Source organism: Galeopterus variegatus, unplaced genomic scaffold (genome assembly GCF_000696425.1).
Source record: "Galeopterus variegatus unplaced genomic scaffold, G_variegatus-3.0.2 Scaffold4703, whole genome shotgun sequence".
Taxonomy (NCBI): domain Eukaryota; kingdom Metazoa; phylum Chordata; class Mammalia; order Dermoptera; family Cynocephalidae; genus Galeopterus; species Galeopterus variegatus.
The window spans coordinates 226384-249343 of NW_007730814.1; the positions used below are offsets into that span (position 1 = coordinate 226384).

At 50.4% G+C, this 22960-nt stretch overlaps 1 protein-coding gene across 1 annotated transcript; it reads right to left on the bottom strand.

Annotated features, from left to right (window-relative positions):
* Window positions 1–12461: 12461 nt before the first annotated feature.
* Window positions 12462–22612, bottom strand: SERPINA5 (serpin peptidase inhibitor, clade A (alpha-1 antiproteinase, antitrypsin), member 5). The gene is made up of 5 exons (XM_008588172.1): window positions 22530–22612; window positions 15378–16010; window positions 13893–14163; window positions 13383–13530; window positions 12462–12786 (listed from the first exon to the last, which is right to left on the bottom strand). The coding sequence occupies exons 2-5, from the start codon at window positions 15991–15993 to the stop codon at window positions 12601–12603; spliced, it is 1221 nt and encodes a 406-aa protein (XP_008586394.1). The 5' UTR covers window positions 15994–16010; window positions 22530–22612; the 3' UTR covers window positions 12462–12600.
* Window positions 22613–22960: the final 348 nt, after the last annotated feature.

Consider the following 22960-nt stretch of genomic DNA (forward strand, 5'->3'; position numbering starts at 1 on the left):
ACAATTTTCATTTGTCTGCTTTGGCCCAAGCATTTGTACAAACCCTTCCTTTGATTCTGCAAACACTATTTGTACAAGGACGGCACATGTCCAAGTGGACTCTAGGGCCCAATGAGACCATAAAGGAATTATGACACAGGAAAATGAAGAAAAGCTAATATTAGATAGCACTCTTCCAAGACCTACTGGCTCCTCTTTTTTGGAGTGGCCCCTGCAGGTCATCTCCTTACTAGATGCTAGGCCACAGGATTGCTGGAGCCTATTTGCTCCCAAGACAACAACCCCTCAAGAATATTCTCTCATCAGAGTCCAGGGGACACCACCATATTTCTGAGTCCCGCAAACAGAGGAAAAAGGAAATCAGGAGTATGCCAGTGTCTGCAGAGATACCCCTGTCCATGAGGAGGGGAGCTTTGACATCCTCAAAGAGTGCTCAAGGACCACCAGGAGCTTGTTATAAATGCCAATCCTAGGGACCCAAACAAGGCCTACTAATTCAGAATCTGCATTGTAATAATATCCCCAGGTGGTCTGCATGCACCGTAAAGCCTAGGGAGCACTGCTTTATAGGATAAAGTGGGATAGCAAACCTCTTTGCATGAGGTTTCGTGCTCTCAAGGTGACACTGTCTCTGCAGTTTCAGAACAATGCCCTTAATGGAAGACGGGAGGGCCTATAATCCAGGGGTCTGCAAGCTTTTTCTGTAAAGGACCAGATGGTCGAATTTTAGATTTTGAGTGCCACATATGGTCTCTGTCTCCTTCTTTCCCTCCTCCTCTTCCTCCCCCTGCTCTTCCTTCTCCACCTCCTCACAATCTTTTAAAATATATAAAATCATTCTTACCATATGAGGGGTACAAAAACAGTCTGTGGGCTGGATTTGGCCAGTGGGCCTAGTTAGCAGCTGCCTGGACAACTTCCATAAACAGCTTTCCTATGAAATGATCAGATACATATGGAGTCCGGAAAAGAGAACACACATTCTTACTCTTTATGTTCGGACTCATGTCATAGCGTCTGGCCCATGTCATAGAGTCCAGCCCGTGCCATAGACTCCAGCCCATGTCATAACGTCTGGCCCATGCATTGCCCCCAGGGGTTTAGAGTTTAAGTGAATTTCGTTGCTCTAGTCCCACCTCTCACTTCATCCCACTGTACTTGAAATTGCAAGGCCCATGTCATAACGTCTGGCCCATGCATTGCCCCCAGGGGTTTAGAGTTTAAGTGAATTTCATTGCTCTAGTCCCACCTCTCACTTCATCCCACTGTACTTGAAATTGCAAGGGAGCTCCTTCCTGTTTGAAGTCTTCTCTCTTCTCTCTGTGAAGCAGAATACTGTGCACTGTTTACCATTCCCAGAAGAGGACTCCAACCCCCTTGTTAATTTTTGCTTAGTTTCCTAGATTTGGGAAGAGGTTTTGCACAAACCCAGATGCCAGGGTATGATGTAGTTCGGTGAGAGAGAACCCTTGTACAGGTCATGCAAAGCAACTTGATCACTCACAGTTAGGCAGCAAGAATCAACAGAAGCCTAGGATTCCTGGTGAGCCCATCCCCCATGGCTCAGGAAAGCTGCCCAGGATGGACGGGATATTGTTTGCATGGGCCTTCTTCCCCCCACAGCTGAGTGCCCTCAAGAGAATTCTGCCCTGGTTTTATATCCGAGGGGTCACTGGGATCACAGAGCACAAGTGTTGCAGGTCATTCAATTCTAGGAGGGACAAGGACAAAGCCTGGACTGTTCCAGGTAGTTCCTTTCTATCTCAGGGGACTATATTCTGAACGTATTCTACAGTTCCCCTGAGAACTGAGAGTGGGAGGAAGGAGAGCTGAGTTTCTAGCCATCTGGGGACTTGTCCTGCACTGTCCATCCCCCATGGCCTCTCGATCCTGCTAAAAACCCTCTGCTTCTCTCTCCCCACATCTGTCCCCCTATTCTCTTAGTCCCCTCACAGGCTATCAGATTATCATTTATTCATTCAGTTTTATCATACTCCACTTTGGCTAGGGCTGGGGTGTGCTGAATATTCCACAGGCAGACCATCTATCAGATAGTCAGTATTATCTTTGTATAGCTCCCATCTCTGATTATGTTGAAAAAGTCTCCATCCCTTCTTTCATCTTAAGCTTTATTGCCAGTCTTTGATCTGTGTCAATATCCAGGAATTGGGGTCAGGTAGGAGGAAATGACCACCAACATCTAATCATGTGATTTGCCCAAGTACCCCCAGCTGTTAAATGGTGGAGCTGGTGGAGCTTGGGTAAAACGAGTTCAATGCTAAATCCGAGACTCTCACCACCGTCCCATGCTCTTTAAAGAAAAAAGGAAGAAATTTCCATTCTTGAACATAGGAGAGCAAATGGCAATCTTACAGATCAAAAAAAGGAAATCTCACTTGTCAAAGCTTTTTTAAGAGATTGGTCGTCTGTGGATCTGTGTAGAGAAGATTATTTTCTTTATGTGGGTTGGGGTCTCAGCTGAATGGGAGCTTTATCCCCATCAGTCACCACCCTCCCATCTTTGAACATGGATAAACATGCTCCTCTGTCTTGAAATGGACCCAGGTGGCAGCCCAAGGTGAGCTGGAAAGTTCAACCTGGCTTTGGTGAAGTCAGGGCCAACGTTTCCGGGATCCTATTTCAAAGGGTTGGGAAATCGGGTGGAATTCAGGAGTGGAGGCTGGCAGAGGCAGGAAGTGTCACCGGCCTTTGGGGCTGTGTGACTGCGCTTGTGGCACCTGCCTCAAAGGTGAAGAGGTAAAAGACATAAGTGCTCAGCCCAGGACAAGCAGGTGCTCAGCCCAAGAGGCAGTTACTCTTACTGTCTCCAGACCGGAGTCAGCTTGGCACATATGGAGTCGATCAGAAGCTTGGATTTTGCAAACATGATCATTGTGTTGGTTTACTATTTTCCAGAGTTATTGCCTTTATGCTGCTACTTATGACTCAGAAATGCTGAACTGGTGCAGGTGGACTAAGGAAAACCTTAGGCAAAGGGTGGCCTCCAGACTTGGGCTGGGAATGTAAACAGAGAAGCGCGTACCTCTGGGGCTCAACCGGGGACCAGCAAGAATCCAAGCAAGAGTATGACCCACCTCCACCGGAAAGACGAGGCTGCCAGGGACAGATGCTGGTTCCTTCCAGACAGACAGGGGTCATGGGAAGGGCCCCTGCATCATGGCTCTGCCACATCTACTAGCTGGGTATAGGCCAGGTACTTCCCCTCTTTTTTGTTAATCATAGCTCCTTAAAGAATTCTTAGGAGGAAGAAATGAGATGCTGACAACCTCAATATCTGAGATCCCCAGGAAGGTCCAGTCTTTTGTGTTATAGGCCACTGGACTCTGGCCTCACTTAAGAAAAGAATTTTGTTAATCATAGCTCCTTAAAGAATTCTTAGGAGGAAGAAATGAGATGCTGACAACCTCCATATCTGAGATCCCCAGGAAGGTCCAGTCTTTTGTGTTATAGGCCACTGGACTCTGGCCTCACTTAAGAAAAGATGGAGTCAACAGCTTGTTTTTGCCCAACACCCATGCTGCTCTCTGGCTGTGTTTGGGCTGACCTGGTTTTGTGGTTGTTGGGGGAGAGGCTGGCTGCAGATTTGAGGCAGGATTTGCAAATTCCCTTCAGTACAGCCCTCGGCTGTGTCCCTGTGTGGTTTAGGAGGCGCCTGCAGACGTGTTTGGCAAGAGCAGGGAGAATGCCTGGTTCTGTTTTGAATGATGCTTCGTCATCCTTTCCTTCTCTGTGTTGCGTCTTGTTTTCACTGCAAAGAAGTAGCTACTGCAGCTTGCCACCATCAGCTTCGATTTCAAAACTGCTTTCCAGTTTGTCTGCTATATCCTAGAATTCCTGGTAAATGAGGGCTGCTGGAGTCAGACCAGTCTCCTCTGCCTCTTGCTAACTGGACAACTGTACATGCATTTTAACCTGGCCAAGCCTCAGCTTTTTTCCTCTGCGTAAAATGAGACAATACTCCTCACCCACCTGTTCATTTATTCACTCAGTTCGTTCTTTCCTTAAAAATTAAGAATCTATTGTGAGGGCACTTACCCTGCTGGATTCTGAGGTTACAATACTCTGGTCCTTTTCCACAAATGTCCACAATTCTCCTATACTCCTTCCTTCAGGAGATGGAGCTTAGATATCTTCCCCTTGCATTGGTCTGGACTTAGTAACCTGCTTTTAACAGATAGAATATGGCAGAAGGAACAGGGTTCCATTTCCGTTATTGGGTTATAAAAAGATGCTGCTTCTGCCTTGGGTTCTCTCTCTCTCTTGGAAGTCATGTCCGAGGAATAGACCCACATGGAAAGGAACAGCAACCTCCTGCCAACATCCACGTGAGTGACCTTGGACATGGAACTTCCAGCCCCCGTCAGGCCTTCAGGGACTGCAGCTCTGGCCAACAGTTTGACTACAAGCTCATGAGAGACCCTGATCCAGGGCCACCCAGCTCAGCCTCTCCCAGATTTCTAACCCTCGGATACTGTGTGAGAATGTAAATGTTTGCTGTTTCAAGCTGTGAATGTTGGGGGTGATTTATTATGCAGCATTAGATGACCAGCTGAAATCTACATCTCCTGTCCTCTTGGCTCTCAAGATCAGAAGACAGTAAGGAGGGAAATTTGAGGATTCTGTAAGAAAATAGAAAAACCTCAGTGCATGCCACATAGTTGACACCCCTCTAAATGGGAGTCCCCCCTACCTTCCCTGTTATGTAAGCACATTTGCCTGTCCATCATTCAGCCCACAGGGGCTCAGTGGCTGTGACAATGGTAATCACAGTTGCTTAAGAACTCGTGGAATCCTCTCACACACCTACTGAGGTAGATTCAATTACTCTCTCTATTTTACATGTGAGGAAACTGAGGCACAGAGAGGTGAAGCAAGTTCCCAGGGCCGCCCAGCCAAACTGGGATTCTGAGCCAGGCAGGCTGGCTTGAGAGCCCACCCTCTTATCATCTCCAGCAAACACAGCTCCACTCCTGCCTGACCTGTGCCCAGCCTGGCCGTGGAGACAGTGGCCTCGGAGATAAGAAGTCACCTGCAGAGAGAAGGTAGAGACACCCTGCCTCCAGCCTCCTTGAGGCTGTGCCTGCTCTGTCTGGCACCTCCTACCTCTGCAGCTGGGACACCCGAAGACACGAGTTCCCTAGAGCAGAGCTCTTTCTGAAGAGCACATGGGTCCCCCAACTGGAGCCAGGGGTAGGAGGGAAAGGGGCTCTTTCCCCAGGGAAACTGTAGCAGAAAAGCCTCTTTGCTATCACCAGACTGGCCACCCTTGGCACGGGTTTCGACTCTCTTGACAAGCCAGTCTGAGTCACCTCCTCCACAGTGGACAAGGGGGCCTCCGAGAATGTTCTCCTCTCACCCAAGTCTGTTCCCACTCCCTGTACAGTGAGCAGCCCTCACCCTGCTCTCTGGTGATTTGCCCTAGTCTCTGCAGGGAAGACTGGTGGCTTCTGGCCATTGGGCCAGCTAATTCTCACTCATCCCTACAGATAGGGTGGCCAGATCCTGCAAACAAAGATATCTCAAGACTCATGAAACATACTGGGACTAAAAAGTTATTCATAATGTGAAACTAACACCTCACTGGGGGTCCTACGTGTGGTCAGCACAAGGCCACCTGCAGGATGAGCTCAGCGCTTATGTGTGGTAAAGGTCTTGTAGGGATCTTATGCTCAAGGAATAAGAGAGTCTTAGGTAGTCACTTGAGGACTTATGGAGTCTGAAGTGTCAGCAAGGGCATGAGCATGGGAGAGCTCACCTGGGTTTGTGTGTTTGTTACCTGGCTGGATCAATGCAGAAGCAGCGTGTCAGCAAGGGCATGAGCATGGGAGAGCTCACCTGGGTTTGTGTGTTTGTTACCTGGCTGGTGCCCTGGCTGGATCAATGCAGAAGCAGCAAAGAGTCCCTGGTCTGTTCAATCTGAGGAGTATGAGGGTCATCTTCAGGCACTGAAGGAGGGTGGTGGCAACTGCAGGGAATAGAGGGGTCATCTGGGCATCCAGGGTTGGCATGATGAACTGAATCAGATAGACCTGTCCTCTCATGTATTGTAAGCAGCAGACAATCAAAAATCTGTGTATGCATTCGGACCCCAAGGGGGAGCTTAAAGGCCCCTGCCTCAAATATTCTGATTCCCTGGGTCAGTGCCAGGAATATGCATCTTTAACAAGCTCTCCAAGTGATGCTAATCAGAGTTTGAGAAACACTACTGCAGGGAGCTCACTGCCTCTTCCCTGGCCTGGTTTCTTCCACCCTTCAAACAACCCCATCACCAGGCATCACTATGATCACTCCCACTGTGCAGTGGGAGAAATGGATGTGTGTGTGTTTGCTCAGCCACGTGGCTTAGGTCACCTGGGAGCAGAGACTCCTACCCACATCCCACACTCCTTTATCCTACACCTGCTCCACCCACCTTTCAACCCCTCATCTCACCGGCCTAGATCTCTCAGCATTTGTGAAGGATCAAGAGTGGGAACATTTACCTGCTGATCAAATCCTCATGGTTCAGAGCAGCCTCTCTAGGAGAGGCCAAGAGAGAAACAGAGGCTCCTGCTCTGGAGACGCCACTCTGGGGGGCCCTGAGTCTTAGGCTCTTCATTCATCCAGTGGGTGCAATCTCAGGGACCACCTCCATGGGTATTGACAGGGTTAAGTGAGTTCATGTAGGGGGAGACACCCCTCACGCCCACCCCAGGCATACAATGAATGTTCAGCTTTTAGTACAACTAGCAGCTGTAGCTGTGTTAGCTACTGAACAGCCACAGCGCTCCAGAAGGCTGTGTGTGTGTGTGTGTGTGTGTGTGTACACGTGCTCCTGCACGTGCATATATGTGTGATTAGCACTGCGGGCATATACAGGACCATTTCATACTCTGAACTCTATGTCTTTATAGAAAATCACCATCAGGAAGGGTGCATGTGTTGTGAGGTTGTCACCCAGGAAAGGAACTAAACACTTAATTAAGAGTTTTGACAGAGTTTGTATTAGCTGGCCAGCGACTGCTGCCCTAGGTATTTTGGTGGGAGAGCAGCAGCTAGCCTTGGTCTGGTGGAGTTTATAAAGGCAAAAACCACATCCCATTGGCACGTGGGTTTGTCCAGGTGCACAAGGCAAGCTAGGTAGCTAGGCTACAGAAGCCAAAGTGAGCCGTTAAAGCCATCAAGCACAAAAATTTTCATTGTGTGTGGTTCTTGTTTCTATGCAACAGTTTTTGTTTTTATGAGGAGGTCAACGGTCTCTCATGCAGAGGTGGGTAGTCTGACCTAAGATGGTGTTGGTAATGTTCCGGGTTCTCTGTTAACATATGGACTCTCCCAACTAGATTTTCCCAGGGAGTCAAAAGGACCCGGCTCCTGCATCTGTAACTGTTGTCAATTGGACACCCCCACCCCCTCACTCCCACCTACATGGTTTTGGGGAAGGGTGGCAAATGGTCATGTCTGTGGAATGGTCCTTCAGGAAGCTGGGGAAGACCAATGATGTCACTTGCTAACTGTCCCCTGGCCCCCTGTGGCAGGTACTCTTTGGTTCACCTCTTCATTAACTGAACCAATAAACACAAAGACCTCAGACCAGTGCCAGGCATGCAGGATGTGGCCTACAAGTGCTACCTGTTATCATTAGTGTCACCCCCCCCCAGCACCCATACGGTGTCATGGCTACTGACGAAGGCACGAGCCTCCCTCCCCATCCCTTCCCTCACCAGCTCCAGTGCTCATGCCCTCTTTCAAAAGGCACTACCCTCTGCTGCCTCTGGGACTTGGCTCGCGACACTAATGCTTAACCTTTGTCCCATCTGCTCCTGCTTGTTCCTTAGACCTCAGCCTCAATGCCACCACCTCGGAGAGACCCTCCTGGCTCCCAGCTACAGAAGGTGCCCTGATCACATTGTCTCTCTCAGCGCCCTGTTCTCTTCCTTAACTGTCTCCTGCTTCCACCTTTGCAGTTTGCAGTCCTGCTCCTATTCCCTTCCCTGACTTTATTGGGGAACATTTTATTTTTAAATGTTTTTTTATTTTAAAACACACCTGGGTTTACAGAAAAGCTGTACGGAGTGTTCCCGTGTAGGCTTCTCCCAGCTTCTGTTAATGTGAATGTAAACATCTCACTTAACCATGGCATATTTACTAAAACCAAGAAATGAACGCTGGCACCATCCAGGCTTGTTTGGGTTTCATCACTTTTTCCACTAATGTCCTTTTCTGTTCCAGGATCCCACACTGCATTCAGTCACGGTGTCTCCATAGTCTCTTCCCATCTGTGACAATTCCTCAGGATTTCCTCGCCTCTTAAGACCTCAACACTTTTAAGGAGGACTAGTCAGGTATTTTGTTGAATGTCCCTCAACTTGGGTTTGGCTGCTGTTTTCTCATGACTAGACTGAGGTTGTGGGTTTGGAGGAAGATTCCACAGGACATCAGAGGCACAAAAGGTCAACACAGCTCATCACTAGTGATGTCGATTCTGTCCCTTGGCCAAGGCAGTGACTGCCACGTCTCCGCTGAAACATCACTGTTGCTCCACTTCCTGTGCTCCGTTCTTAGATACAAGTCACACTCCACAGCCCTTGTCACCAACCGACAGGCGACATCTTTTACTTTTGTACTTTATTCTTTATTTTCATTTAATGTCGATTCTGTCCCTTGGCCAAGGCAGTGACTGCCACGTCTCCGCTGAAACATCACTGTTACTCCACTTCCTGTGCTCCGTTCTTAGATACAAGTCACACTCCACACCCCTTGTCACCAACCGACAGGCGACATCTTTTACTTTTGTACTTTATTCTTTATTTTCATTTCTTTATTTTTATTTTATTTTCTCTTCACACTAGAATGTTAGCTCTACAGTGGCAGGGATTTTGGCTTTTTTGTTTTCTTAACTTATCTCCGGCAGTTGGAACAGTGCCAGGCACACAGTGGACACTGAACAAACACCTGTGGACAAACATGAGTGGCCCTCATCACAGGTTGTAATTCCGGGTGTACATACTTGTTTGCCTGGTTATGCCAGGGCCCGCATCTGCTGGGCTCACTAGTATACCCTTGCGCTGGCTCCGTGTCTGATTCCTAGCAGGCAACTCGTGAATAGCCTTTGAATCAATGAGCTCAGTAAGCCCCACAGTCAGGTGTAGCCCGGGCACGGCTGTTCACTGGGGTGGGAAGTGTTTCTGCTGAAGACCAAGACCATTCTCTCTCATTTGGGTCTTTGCAGGGAGCAATGGAGGAACAGTCTGGGCACTAGCAGTGCATGATTCCTCTGTGTGCTGGTTGCAGCTCACAAGGGAGGTCCTAGAGTCCATGTGGTCAGAGAGAGAAATAAAAGTGGGCTTTCTAAGAACAACAGTGAACTTGGCAAGAGCTGCAGAAATCCAAGGAGGGTGGCCATTATGAGCTGAATTTTGTCCCCCCTCCCCAAATGTATACATTGAAGTCCTAACCCTCAATATTTCAAAATGTGACTGTAGTTGAAGATGGAGCCTCTTGTGAGGCAATTAAGTTAAAACAAGGTCATTAGGGTGAAGACACAGGTTCTTAGACCCTTTAGACACAGTTTTAGTCTAAAAAATTGTAGGGGAAATCCTCCAACTTAATTCTTTTCAAACATTCCCTTAGCTATTCTAGGTCCTTCACTTTTCCATATAAATTTTAGCAGCAATTTGTCAATTTCTACAAAAACAGAATAAACAAACAAAATAACTCCTTGAGTTTTGATTGAGACAGCCGTCTGCAAGGCAAGAAGAGAAGCCTCAGAAGGAACCAACCTTGCTGATATCTTGATCTCTGACTTCTAGCCTCCAGGACTGTGAGAAATGGATTTCTGTTGTTGGAGCCCCTAGTCTCTGGTGCTATGTTATGGCAGCCTGAACAGACTTGTACAGTTGCTAAGAAGGAGGGTGTGGAGGGGGACAGCCACACCTATGCATGCAGGTGTCCCACAGACCCGCATTTTATGTCCCCCATGGAGGAAGTCAATCCATGGCAGGGGCAGGTGGGGAACTGGAGAAGATGTGGGTGGTGTGAGTGCCCCCTAGAGGGTGAGTGGAGGCACTACTGATGTGCTATGGCAGCATGAGGGATGGGAAGGGATCTGGGGGACACAGGGTGTGGTTTGGATGACCAAACCACCCTGTAACTGGGATGAAAGAGGACAAAGCATTGGCCTATGCTCAGGATCCCTGTCACTGGACCAGCAGCATGGCCACCTCCACTTCCTTGTTCTCCTTCATGCACCCCACACCAGTCCACGCTGGAGCCCCCACGATTTCCCCTGTGCACCAGGGATCACTCACAGCATGTGCTTCTCAAGCTGCCCCCTCCGCCTGGAAGTCTTGTGCCTGTTCCCCATCTGCTGTCTGCCAAATCCTACTCATTCTTCAAGACCAGCTCGGTGTCACCTCTTCTGTGAAAACTTTCCTGACCTCTCAAGATTTATTCTTTCTCTCAGTCTCTGTCTGTCTCTTGGAGCTGCTATATGATTTGTGCATCCCAGGATCGTATGACAATTGAGTTCATAGCCTGCAACGATGTCCAGTACGGTGCTTTGAGGAGTGACACGCAGTAGGAGGTTCAATACACTGGAGCTCACTCCCGATCCCACACACAGTAGCTGCTTTGCGACTGTTTGCCCAGTGAACTTTAGACAGCGCTGGACCTTGGCCTTATACACGACACACAAGCAGGCCTCCTCTGACCTTGGACTGGCTGGGTAAACAGGGAGAGAGGTATTTGCCAAGACAGACTAGGTATTATGCAAGGGAAAGGCACACAGGAGGGGTGACCCACAAGGAGGCCTGATCCTGAAGAGCCGCTCTGAGCCTGTAGCACAAACGCAGATGAGCTGTCTGGGTCTGGTTGCAGCCATCTCCCCCTCCCACAGCCAACACATGTGCCACTGGGAACCTCCAAGCCCCCACTGTCACCAGCTGCATGTCTCTGGGCAAGCACTTATGCTATCCTCTGTGAAGTGAGGGCAGTGACAGACCTTGCTGGGTTGCTGAGGGATGGATGAGATCACAGATGAGAAGTGTCTTCATGGGGTGGTGCACAGTAGGTGCTCAGCTCTTTGGGGGCAGGCCATAGAGTGGGGTTCTGACCTTATGACTTCCAGTGGGCATCCATCTGCAATACCATCCAGACGCTGGGATCAGAGTGGTGGGCACAGCCTTGTGGAAAGCATGCTAAGAACATGCAGCATGGGGCAGGCAGGTACTAAGAGCATCAGACTTGGGGACAGCTAATTAGTGAACTGAGTGAAGGAGGACTCACTTACTCTTTTTTTTTTTTGGACAGCTGGCCAGTACAGGGATCCAAACCCATGATCTTAGTGATGTTATAAGGGTGTGCTCTAACTAACTGAGCTAACTGGCCGGCTCACTCACTCATTCATTCAGCAGTCCTTGCAAGTGTCTGATCCCCTTCATTTGAGAGACAAGGAAACATGCTGGCTTGGTAAATGGGGGGAAGAAACTTACTCACAGGGAAGCTGGTGCTGAGAAGCACGAGAACCAGTCCTCCACTTCCTGATCATCTCTCCTCCACCGCAGAGTACAGGGCTGAGCACGCGGCTCTGGGCCACCCTCCCTCGTCAAACCCTGGCTCCACCACTTTATGAGCTACAAGACAGGGTAAGCCATCCAACCTCTCCAAGCCTCGCCTTCCCCATCTGTAAAATGTGGATAATAGTGGTGCCTTGCCTCCATAGTAGAGCACTGTGAGGGGTGAATGTGACCATCCAGGTGAAATGTTCTCCAAGGTATCTAGCACCCAGCCTGGAATATGGTCACCATTCCCAGAGCTGCCTCCATAAAGACCATGATGTCCAGTGTTTGCAAAATGCTTTATTGTTATTGCTGATATAAAATTCAAAACGTTAGCTATCTTCCGCAACTGACACTCTACTATTTGCAACAAGTCTCCATTCTCCCACTGCCAGCCAGGCCCATGAGATTATAACTCTATCCACAATCCTGCAATGGGCCATTTCCACCCTGATACCCACCAGTTTTTCTTAAAGGATGAATGACTCTTGAGTGTATGGAAATCAACCATGATTGACAGGGAACACCCCAGAGAGGGGCAGTGTTACCCCAGTGTCACACAGCTGGTTAGGGTTGGGACAGACACCTATTCTTTGTTCTTTCCAAAAACCATAATGACCTGACAGTTGTTGATGCTGATAGATAGGAGACCAGGCTTGGAAACATGTTTCCTGGTTGCCCTCATCTACCGGAATGACCCTCCTACAGAGCTTTGTGGCACTGCACAGGGCATCAGGGGCCTGGATCCTGCACCTTTCTCTGCCACTAATGTGCTGTGTGAGCTTGGGCAAGTCAACCAGCCTCTCTGGGCCTCAGTACTAGTCTCTACTAATGAAAGGTCAGGACAAGACCCAATGTTCTCCAAGGTATCCATGTCTTGAAATTGTGTGAGAGGACACAATCATCGGTATATCAATGTTATTTTTATTTGTGATGCCACATTAGTCAACTAAACCTATGTGAAGTACTAGCTATCAGCAGACAGATGGGCCAGAGCACACCTCGCCATGGAGGCCTGTGGATTTGAGGAGAAGCCCCCATCTCAGGGGTGGGTCACTTTGCCGTAGAAGAGGATGCTCTTGTTCTCCACAATGAGCATCAGAAAGGGCTTGTCGAACTTGACCATTTGAGAGCTCAGTCGGGCTGACCTGAATCCTAAGATTGCCGCTGTGGCTGCGGCAGCTTTGGTTCCTGACTCGTCCACCTCCACCACGGCTTTGTGCACCATCTGCAGGAGAGAACCAGGCATCACCGAGCTGCTGGGGGCTGGGAAAAGCCAGCATGGGACATGGCAAAGCTGCTGCCTGTGGGCATCACTGCTGCAGTACCTCAGCAACCGAGCCACAAAGCAAGAAATAGAACAGTCTATTGTGATGTAATGTAAGAAATAGAACAATCGAGCAGCTACTCTGCACCAGGCACTGTGCTGGGAGGAGAATGCATGTATGTTTATCATTGAAAAGGTGACTGCACATGCGTCTGTCATTGAATTCTCATGACATCTTGGAACAAGGGGGGACTCTCGGTTTTCTAGAGGAGAGAAAGGAGGCTCAGAGATTCAAGTGTTTGATGGAGATCACACAGCTAGTAAGTGACGGAGCTAGTACCGGATTCTTAGCTTTGATTGCTTAATACAGGACTCCTTCCCCCAAGGTGCGATGGTGGATATAGCTTCTCACTGCATGAAGGATAAGACACAAGTGAAACCTTTGCTTCTTAAGGGAAGGGAGACAGAGAGAGCGGGAATAGAATGGAATGGAACAGAACAGAACAGAATAGAATAGTGATCTCCAAAAGCAGATGCTCAGGAACTTCTGGACCCACCTCTGACATGTGGATTTGGGAGAAGCTGGTGATGCCAGACAGGTCAGCATGGGAGGTGAAGACGTCACTGATCCCCAGCCCAGGGAGCACTTTGTTCAGCTGATAGGAGCCCTCGATGGAGAACTTGGGAAGGTAAAGGTCGAGCTTCCTGGAAAGACAAAAGAACCTTTCTCAGATGTTCTGGGGCATCGGCGCACTGCGCTCATATTCCTGCCATCTCCCCGTGGCTTCTTTACACTACCCATGCCTCTTATCTAGGCTAGAGATCCTCTTGCTCTGAACTTGGACTTGGGCTGCCCCCAGAAGTTCCTGGTGACACCCCAAAAAACCTGGCTTCCAGCCCTGGTCACTCCAGCAGGGCCAGACCCTGGGGGCTGGGGACTTCACGAGATGTCTCTGGGTTTGGAGGCAGCTCCTTGGTGGGGGAGTTCTTCCCACCACCACTGTGTGGGCATGTGTCTCCCTGGGGGTGCGTAGGGCTAGGCTGGCCCCAAGTAGTCTAAAAAGTACCTCTTCGTGAGCATCTTAAGCCACTTCCTCAGCGTTTTCTCATTCAGTCCATTCTCCACCTGCTCCATCTTGCCCTCGCTGGGGAGAATGAACAGAGCGGTGGCATTGCCTTGGTAGGGGACCCCCACCACCTTGCAAGAGAGGTTTCGGTCCAGGAGGAAGTAATACTGGTCCTCACGGTTCATCATGGGCACACGCACCGTGGTCTCCGGGGTCACATGGAAGTCCTGCTCTTTGGTGCTTCCATGGCTGAAGCTTGTCTCCCACTTAGCTAAAGGTGAAAGCAGGAAAGGGGAAATGAAAGGGAACTTCATGTAAGAATTAGAAATTCTCAGCTGCAAATGAGAGGAGTGGAGACTGTAGACATAGTCACCAGAGATAACTCTCCTTAGAGCAGCCTCAGAGGCAGTGACTGCTGAGCCCCTTGAATATAAAGGTAAGTCCCTTTACAACTTTGGGGACATGCATTAACTTTTTGTGGGGACTTCCCTTCCACATCTGTAAAACAAAAAGTTTGGTGTTCATGTCTTCAGAGGCTCTTGGCTGCTAATGTTTTTTGATTCTCTGATTTTACCCAAAACCAAGTATTCGAGTGAAGAGGGTAAAAAATATGGATGGCTGAGAATGCCAGCAGATATCTGGGTGAGTTATTCTGTTTTTCACTCTTTTACCAGTATTAGATTTTGATCTAAGTTTGGGAAAGATGTTTGTAAGGGTCCTGGAAATGCGTGACCTTTCCTGTTGGGAAGTCTTCAATGAAGCTTCCTTCTCTGGCCACCTCCTATGGGAACTTCTGATCAAAGTTCTACAGGTGATCGGTTTCACCTTCTTAATAGTTATCAAAAGTAGACCCCACCCCACTACCTCACTTAGCTTATTTTACAGTGGTTCTCTGCAGCCTCGTGTAACGGGGACAGCCCTGGACTAAGAATCCAAGCTGGATACTCACAGCTATGGTCTGAGGTTTGTGTCCCCTCAAAATTCATATGCTGAAATGCTAACCTCCAAGGGGGTGGTACTAGGAGATGGAGCCTTTGGGAGGTGATGCGGTCATGAGGCTCTTATAAAAGAGGCCAAGGGAGCTCGTTCACCCCTTCCACCATGTCCACATGTGGGGCAGAGCAAGAAGGAGCCACCTGTGAACTGGGAAACTGGCCCTCATCAGACACCAAAATCATCAGCACCCTCATCTTGGACTTCCCAGCCTCCAGAACTGTGAGTAGTAAATTTCAGTTGTTCCTAAGTTACCCAGTTTCTGTTATTTTTGTTATAGCAGCCCAAACGGTGGAGAAACAGCATCCTGGGTTCATTAACAACACCCTACCCGGCAGGAAGGCTCCCATCTTACCCGTGGCTTTACTTCTCTCAACAGGCACCAGAAAGGGCCAAATCTCCTCTCACTCCTTTCTGTGTGAGGAAATTGGGTATTCTTTTGATAAAAACAGCAGAAAAGAGAGAGTTCAGGTTTGAGCCCAAGGGTCTTACCTTTAAAGAAAATGTAGTTCACCATAACCATGATGTCCGTACTTTCGAGGTTCTTAATCAAATCCACAATCTTGCCCTTAGTTTGCTTTGCCACATAATCGTTGATCTGCTTCTGGGCCCCTGCGGGGTCCCCAAAGTTGGAGGGGAGAGTGTCTGCCAGGTACAGTGTCTTCACGGCACTCAGGAAGGCGTCCTGAACGCTCACCTTGGGGTCTGTGAACAGGGCGTTGCCGAGGCTCAGCTGGAAGCCGTCTCTGGGCTGGTTGAGCTCGAGCAGGAGCTGCTGGGAGCCCTTATGGAGTTCCTCCTCTGCACCCGCCACGGGCGCGAGGCCCAGGCCCTCCAGGATCTGCGTCTTCGTGTTGGACTGAGCCCCCAGGGAGAGCATGGCGAGGCTCATGGAGATGCTCAAAGGGGAGAAGAAGATGTTCTGGTCAGGAGCAGCTGAAGCCAAAGTCCTGTAGAGGTTGAAAGCAAAGTCCCCGCTGCTGGGAACCACCGTGGCACCTAAACGGAGTTCCCTGATTTTCTTCTTCATCTCCCGGGAGTGGTGGCGGTGGAGGGTGGCACCCTGAGGGCTGAGGAGCAGCAGGCACAGGAGGAGGAAGCGCCGCATCCTGGCTGTCCCCTGTTCTGAAAGGAAGAGCAGGAAGATGTCCTCAGAGCAGGTGCGGGACCAGAGCGGCTTCTCAGAGCCGTGGACTGGGAGGGAGACAGAAGATTGGGAGGCAGGAGAGACTGAAATTCCAGAGGGAGGTCACCACCCCACCCCAACATGGAGGTTTGGCCCATCCAGCCACGGTCACAAAGAAAAGTGACGATACCCGTGAGGTTGGGGTTGAGGGATTAGGGGTGGCAGTAGTGTCTCGAGGACAGGGACCCGGGGATGTGGACTCTAACAGTGAGGAGAGGAAGGAGCAGAAGAGGGGCAGACCCGAGGTGGGGGACTGGCCACCAGGGCAAGAATCCTCCCCTCTCTTCCACATCAAGGGACACGTTAGTGGGATGGGACGTGGCGGGGAAGAGGTTCTCCCTGTTCTGTCTTGTCAGCCTCTCTAAGGTTCCCAGAAGCCTGATTCCATATGTGGCCTCTGACCTTCACTCCAGTGTCCTGGTGCAGCACTGGGCAAGGCCTCACGCTCCCTCTATGAACTCAGACCAGCCACCCCCTGGGGCCCTCAGCACTGCCAGATTTGTCCTTGTTCATTCATCTACTGTGGCAGGCAGGGTGGCATGCCGATGGGTCCCCTTCTTCTCCCAGGGGGCTGCTCCAGGCCACCCGTGTCCCTCATCAGAGACACCTTCCCCTCCTAAGGAAATTCTGCCTCCTTAACATGAGCATCTCGACTTCCCTCCCTTCTGTTCTGGGCTGAATCGTGTTGTTATCGGGTGGCATATCCAGGTTCATGACTCATGAAAGAAGAATTTTTCATGGGCTGGCAAAAGAAAAGGAAGAGAGAAACAGAAATGGAACATGATGGGGCTTTATTGCTAAGCGGTGGTACATGCCTAAGTGCACAGGCACCTCTGCCAGAGAGAGACACACGTGCTCCTGACCTCCTCCATCCTCTCCGTCCCACGTGCAAACTCCTAATGGCTGACCTCTGCCCCTCCTGTCCCACCTAGAATGCAGGCTCCGGCCAATCCAGTCTGAATATTTATGAGCAGCCTCCCTGGGGCGTGTCTCTATTTTACCCCTGCCTCAGTATCTCCTAAAATTCATATGCACAAGTCCTAACCCTCAGTGTCTGAGAATGTGACTATATTTGGAGACAGGGCCTTTAAAAGAGATGATTAAGTTACAATGAGGTCACTAGGGTGGGCCCTGATCCAATATGACTGCTATTCTTATTTTTTTTAAAAAGGAGGTCATGTCACAGACATGTACAGAAGGAAGACCATGTGGGGACACAGGGAGATGATGGCCACCTGTAAGCAAAGGAGAGAGGCCCAAGAAGGGATTCACCCTGCTGACACCTTGAGCTCTTGCCTTCTTGACTTGGGAACCATGAGAGAAACTACGTCTGGTGTCTGAGCCACCGAGTCTGTGATACTTCATTTGACAGCCTGAGCAGGCCAACACATCTCTTCTTTCATCCTCCAGAGCAGAAGACCCTCGTCTGTCACCTCTGTAGGGCTTCCCAGGGGCCTGTATGGGGTCTTCTATCATTCCTGCCTTGTCCCCTGCCTTCCGTCACCCCTCCCCTGCCTCCTAGGAATATTTTTCCTGCCCCTACCTCCCCATCTGGCCACAGCCCAAAGTCCTCCTTCTACCCTGCTTGGTGGTAAGGAGCCCAGACTCTGGAGCCTGCTGCCTGGGTTTCCCCACCTGGAAGACAGAGGCACTCACAGCACCTACACCATGGGGTGGTGGGTTTCATGAGTCAGCGTACATAGAGTTCCTGGAGAGGTGCCCGTCACAGAGCAAATGCTGCAGGAGCACGAGCCATCAGCACAGCAATGTTTGGCCAAAGCCAGCCCCGGGACCCCCATTTCCTTGGCTGTGTGGTTGGTACATGTTATCCACACACGCTCTCAAGCGAGTCTGGCAGCAGCAGGCCAGCTAATTCCCAAGTTGCAGGTGGCCTAACTGACTTCTGACAACAGTTTTCATCCAGAGTACCATTCTTGGAGTGAATGCTCCTCAGCTGGGTTCTCTCCCAACAGGGGCACCATGTCATCAGGTCCCCCAGGGCGGGCAAGGGCAGTCTGCTATAGAGTCACATGATCCAAACAAAACCAGACTCCAAAGGCCCCAAACAGCTGCCTTGGAAATTGTTTGCGGAGTGGCCCACTGTGGGAGGCGATGGGACAAGAATGGGCTCAGGGACCGTGCAGAGCTGGGCCGCAGGCCTGTCTTGACTCCAAAGGCCCCAAACAGCTGCCTTGGAAATTGTTTGCGGAGTGGCCCACTGTGGGAGGTGATGGGACAAGAATGGGCTCAGGGACCGTGCAGAGCTGGGCCGCAGGCCTGTCTTTGACTGAGCAAAGTTGGGTAGCTCGGGTAGGTCACTCTCCCCACCCAAGCCTCCAAATTGCACTCTGAGCTCAGAGAAGGAGGCTCGGTTAGAGTGTTCTGCCTGCAGAACCTTCAGCTACGGGAACCGAGTACAGTCTCAGCAGTCACCCCCCGTGGGAGGCCCGGCACATGGCCCACACCCTCTGTTGGGTGCTGTGCTGTCTTGACATATCGACTCTTTTAGACTTACACATACTCATAGATTCTGTTACCAGCTCCATTTCACAGATGGGTAAGCCGAGGTTCAGAGAGGTTGAGTCACTTGCTAATCGTCGCAAAGCTTGGACTCAGACTCATTTCTGACCTTCCCAGCCCATGCTCTAAACTACCACACTATTGGGCTTCTCCAGATCCCTGGGTCCTCCTTTTCTCTGTCACAGCCTTCTGATTTTCTAAACCTTGACTCAGCAGCCACCACCGATAGCCCTAATCTGGAGATAATTTAGCAACACAGTCTGGGCTTCCTGCGCAGCACTCCCTTTCTGTTTCCACTGTGAGAGTTGCCTTCTGGAAGTCTGTAAAGGACACGGGCAGGCAGTTTAATCTTGGTGTCCTTTCAACTAGTCTATTTTACAGCACAATATGGTCCCTCCCACAAAGTGTTAGAATCCAGCACTCCCTTTCTGTTTCCACTGTGAGAGTTGCCTTCTGGAAGTCTGTAAAGGACACGGGTAGGCAGTTTAATCTTGGTGTCCTTTCAACTAGTCTATTTTACAGCACAATATGGTCCCTCCCACAAAGTGTTAGAATGCTCCATGTGCCAAAATGCTGCTAGAGAAACAATTCAGCTCAATCCCCTGCAGATTAACATTGAGCTGATAATTACCCCAAAGAAAGTCTTTCAAAGAATAGCTGCAGAAGTGGGGGAGGTCCTGCTCAGACAGAGCCCCCAGCAGCTGACAGCAGACTGTGAGGATCTGGCCTCCCATCCTCCCATCCATGGAGCTGGCTGGCTTGCCCTGCGGAGACCCCTTCCCCTCTCTGGGCCTCAGTTTCTTTGTCAGCAGCAGGGGGTCTGTTTTGTGCTGTGGTCAGCAGCTTCCCCTACCGTTGCCCCCACCCCCAGCACCAGAGGTGGGAGCTGCTTCTCCCACTGGGTCTCCCAGGAAAGCAGGTTCTGTTTGGAGAGGGCCCCAGGTTCACTCAGGCTCCCCTGTGCTACAGGTTTAGGACCCAGAAATCTTGCTCCTTATGGGCGCACTCTCACTTTCTCTATATTTTATTAAAGCTGCTATTTATTAAGAACCTACCAGACACTCTATAAATATTACTACATTTAATATTCACCAAAAGTAAGCATTCTTCACCCCATTTTACAGATGAATAAACTGAGGCTAAGTGAAGTGAAGTAGCTTGTCCCAGCCAGTGAGTGACAGAACCAGGATTAATCATCCCGGTTCCCCTGGCTGGAGCACATGCTGCCCCTTAGCTCTCTTCTGTGTCTCTGAGGAATGACACGTCAGTCCTCCTCGTCCCATCTCCTGGTGTGTCCCCCCAGGCCTCTGCCAAGCTGCTTACGTGTATTAGTTCATTTAAACTCCTCCACAGCAACACGGAGTTGGTATCGTTAACTAATTGTACAGAAACAGAGGAAACAGAGGGTCAGAGAAGTTTCTCTGAGAGCAGTGGAGGCCCCAGGGAGTCCTTTTGGGCTTAGTTTCAAAGCCTGGGCTTTGCCATCACACTCCTGAGCCTCCAGTGGAAATATACAGCTTTGACACAGCTTTGGGTCAACTCTGAGCCAAGGGTGAGTCTGCTCCAGGCCTTGGGAGCCTCACACTCAGCAGACCAGCCCCCACCGAGCACCGGGAGAGCCTGGCCTGGCCGCCCTTCGCCAGGGCCCCTGACACTAATGTTTGTGCAGAGGGAAGAGAGCAGATCATGCAAACTCATCTGTCATCTCAGGCCAAAGTGACTTGAGGTGGCAGGGGTTGGGGATGGGGCGGGCAAGCATTGGCCAGTCCTCCCACTGGCCCCCCACTATCCCTGGACCCCAAGTCTGCTGGCTTTTGTTCCAAATGTTAGGCAACAAAGTCCCCCCTAGGCCAACTTTGGACTCAGCTGTGGGAAGTGAGCAGAGGAGGAGGGTCTGTCCAATATCTGCTGGTTACGAAAAGGGATGTGAGACTTGAGCCCAGGCAGAAAGGGAAGGACAAAGTCACAGCTTCCTCCGGATCCTAAAGACCCAGGGACAGAGATTCGTGGGAGAAGCGGCCTTGACCTTTCCCATCTCCAGCCCATCAGCAAGGCTTGTTGGTTTCTGTCTCTAAAATAGGTCTCAAATCTGCCTGCCTCTCTCTGTCTTCCCTGCCACCACCCCAATGGAAGCCACCCTCATCTCTCACCTGGACCACCCCAGTGGCTTCCCCCTTGCCCTGACGAGCCAGTGTCTACACAGAGAGAATAAAACAATCTCCTCCAATCACAAGCACGGTCACAGCGCTCCCTTACCTGAGGACACCACTGCTGCCCCTGCATCTGGGTAAAAATCTCACTTTGAGCCAACCCTGCCTGACTCTTCCAGCCTCATCTCAACCTCCTCTGCCCTGGGTCGCGCGAGTCCCCCAGGAACGTCTCTTTTTCTCGCAGTCCCTCAAAGGCAACAAGGCTTCTCCGCAGGCTTCGGGCCTCTGCTTAAATATCCCTTCTTGGCATACCCTATTACGTTCAGCCTTCTCCCCTTCGGCTGCTATTCTCTGCTCGTATAATGGCCCTTGATTGTTTTTCTCATAGCTCCGTTACTTAGGTAAGTGTAATAATTTATGCATTTGTGGTTGACATCTTGTGTTCCGGCCTCTCTCTGCACAGACGTGCTCGTAACAGAGGAGGCTCATCTGTGCTGCTCACAGCTGCAAGGCTGTGTGATCACACGGGAGGTGCTCCACACACCTTTGTGAAACGAACGAATGAATGAATGAATGAATGAATGAATGGGCCCTGTCTCCTCCTCTGTAATTCAGAGGTGTTAAATAGACACTGGACACCGAGTAGTGGAAACAGAGCCAGCTGGGCATCCAGAACTTGTTCTGACCTTCCTGGGCTCTCTTGCCAGGTGACCTTGGATAACTCCCTCCCTGTCACTCAGCTTCTGCTACCTTTATTTTTCTTTATTAAAACCACTTTATTGAGGTATGGCTGACATACCAAAAGCTGTCCATCTTTAATATATACAACGTGACGAGTTTGGGGGTAAGTATACAGCCATGAAACTGTCACCACAGTCAATGCCATGAACGTGTCCATCACCTCCTCAAGTCTCCTCTGCCCTCTTTGTTTTTCATGCTTTGAATTCCTGACCTGTGAATGAGAATGTTGGCCCAGGGGAGCAGTTTCCCCTTTTATAGTTGCATTTCTTGCCAAGGGCCCCATCCTTAGAAAAACTGAAAATTCCATTCACTTTATTTCTACATTGTGTGTGTTTAACAAACTGCCAAACAGCTCCCGGTGAGCAGCCACCGTGACCATCCTGGGCAGCGGCCTCCAGGCGGGACTGCCTTATCTCAGAGAAGTAGATTATACTTGATCATTTTTCCTGATTTCTAAAGGTCTGAGACTCCAGGTGCAGAAAACAATAGAAGCTACCATTTACTGAGCACCTTCTGTCTAGCAGATACTTGGTCCCCACTACCTTATTTCAGGGATTTTCAAACTTGGCCCTGTTGACATTTTGAGCAGGATCATTCTTTGTGGTGGAGGCTGTCCTGTGCATTGTAGGGTGTTTAGCAGCATCCCTGGCCTCCACCCCCTAAATGCCAATAGCACCTCCCTGCAGCTGTGACATGTAAACGTGTTGGCAGGCATGGCCAGATGTGCCTGGGTGAGAGCCACCACTGTATTTAATCTCCAGAGTCACACCATGCAGAGGGCATAATTATTTCCATCTTACCTACAATGAAACTGGGGCTCAGCCAGATTTATTATCAAGTCTAAGGTCACACAGCTAGCAGGGACTCACCTCTGCTGCCTCAGAGGCCCCAGCTTGTTCCCTGACACTGCAGAGGCCCTTCCTGTCATTCTGGGACTCCTCCAGAGCTTTTAAGCCCTCCAGAGCCTGTGACTCCACAGCCCGTCCTTGCCCCTCCTCACATGCCCTTCAAGCCCACAGGACCTCCCGTTGCAGTGTCTGTACTTACTCTGTCCGGTGGCCGAGTGTGCACACAGTGGAGGTGGCAATCTGTCGGGCTCAGGAGAGGGCAGAGGGCTGGCTGAACTGCAGCCAGCATTTGTCACTGACCACAGCAGGCCCTGCCTCCACCCCGCCCTTGCCCCGCCCCGCCTGCCCTGCCCTGTCCTGTTGTGGCAGGCTTCTGGCCAACAGGCCAGCTGCAGGCAATGCTGCCTCAGCTCTGACCAAGCCACCCACTCACTGTCCCCCAAGCCCCACACCAGCCACCATTTGCCAGGAATGGCATGGGCACTCCCAGGAAATGAGGCCAGACAGGCCACCAGTTGCTGGCATTCCAGAGACAGGGAAAGGGACAGCTCTGGCAAGCTGTCCCTTTTGCTGGTGTTGATTCCTTTATTTTCTGCAGTCAATTTCCTGTAGATCCAGGGAACGGGACTT

Coding starts and splice junctions, on each gene's coding strand:
- SERPINA5 (XM_008588172.1), bottom strand. CDS start 15,993: ATGCGGCGCTTCCTCCTCCTGTGCCTGCTGCTCCTCAGCCCTCAGGGT. Junction 14,164..15,377: donor GAACTACATTTTCTTTAAAG/GTAAGACCCTTG, acceptor TTTCACCTTTAG/CTAAGTGGGAGACAAGCTTC. Junction 12,787..13,382: donor CCCAAATCCACATGTCAGAG/GTGGGTCCAGAA, acceptor TCTCTCCTGCAG/ATGGTGCACAAAGCCGTGGT.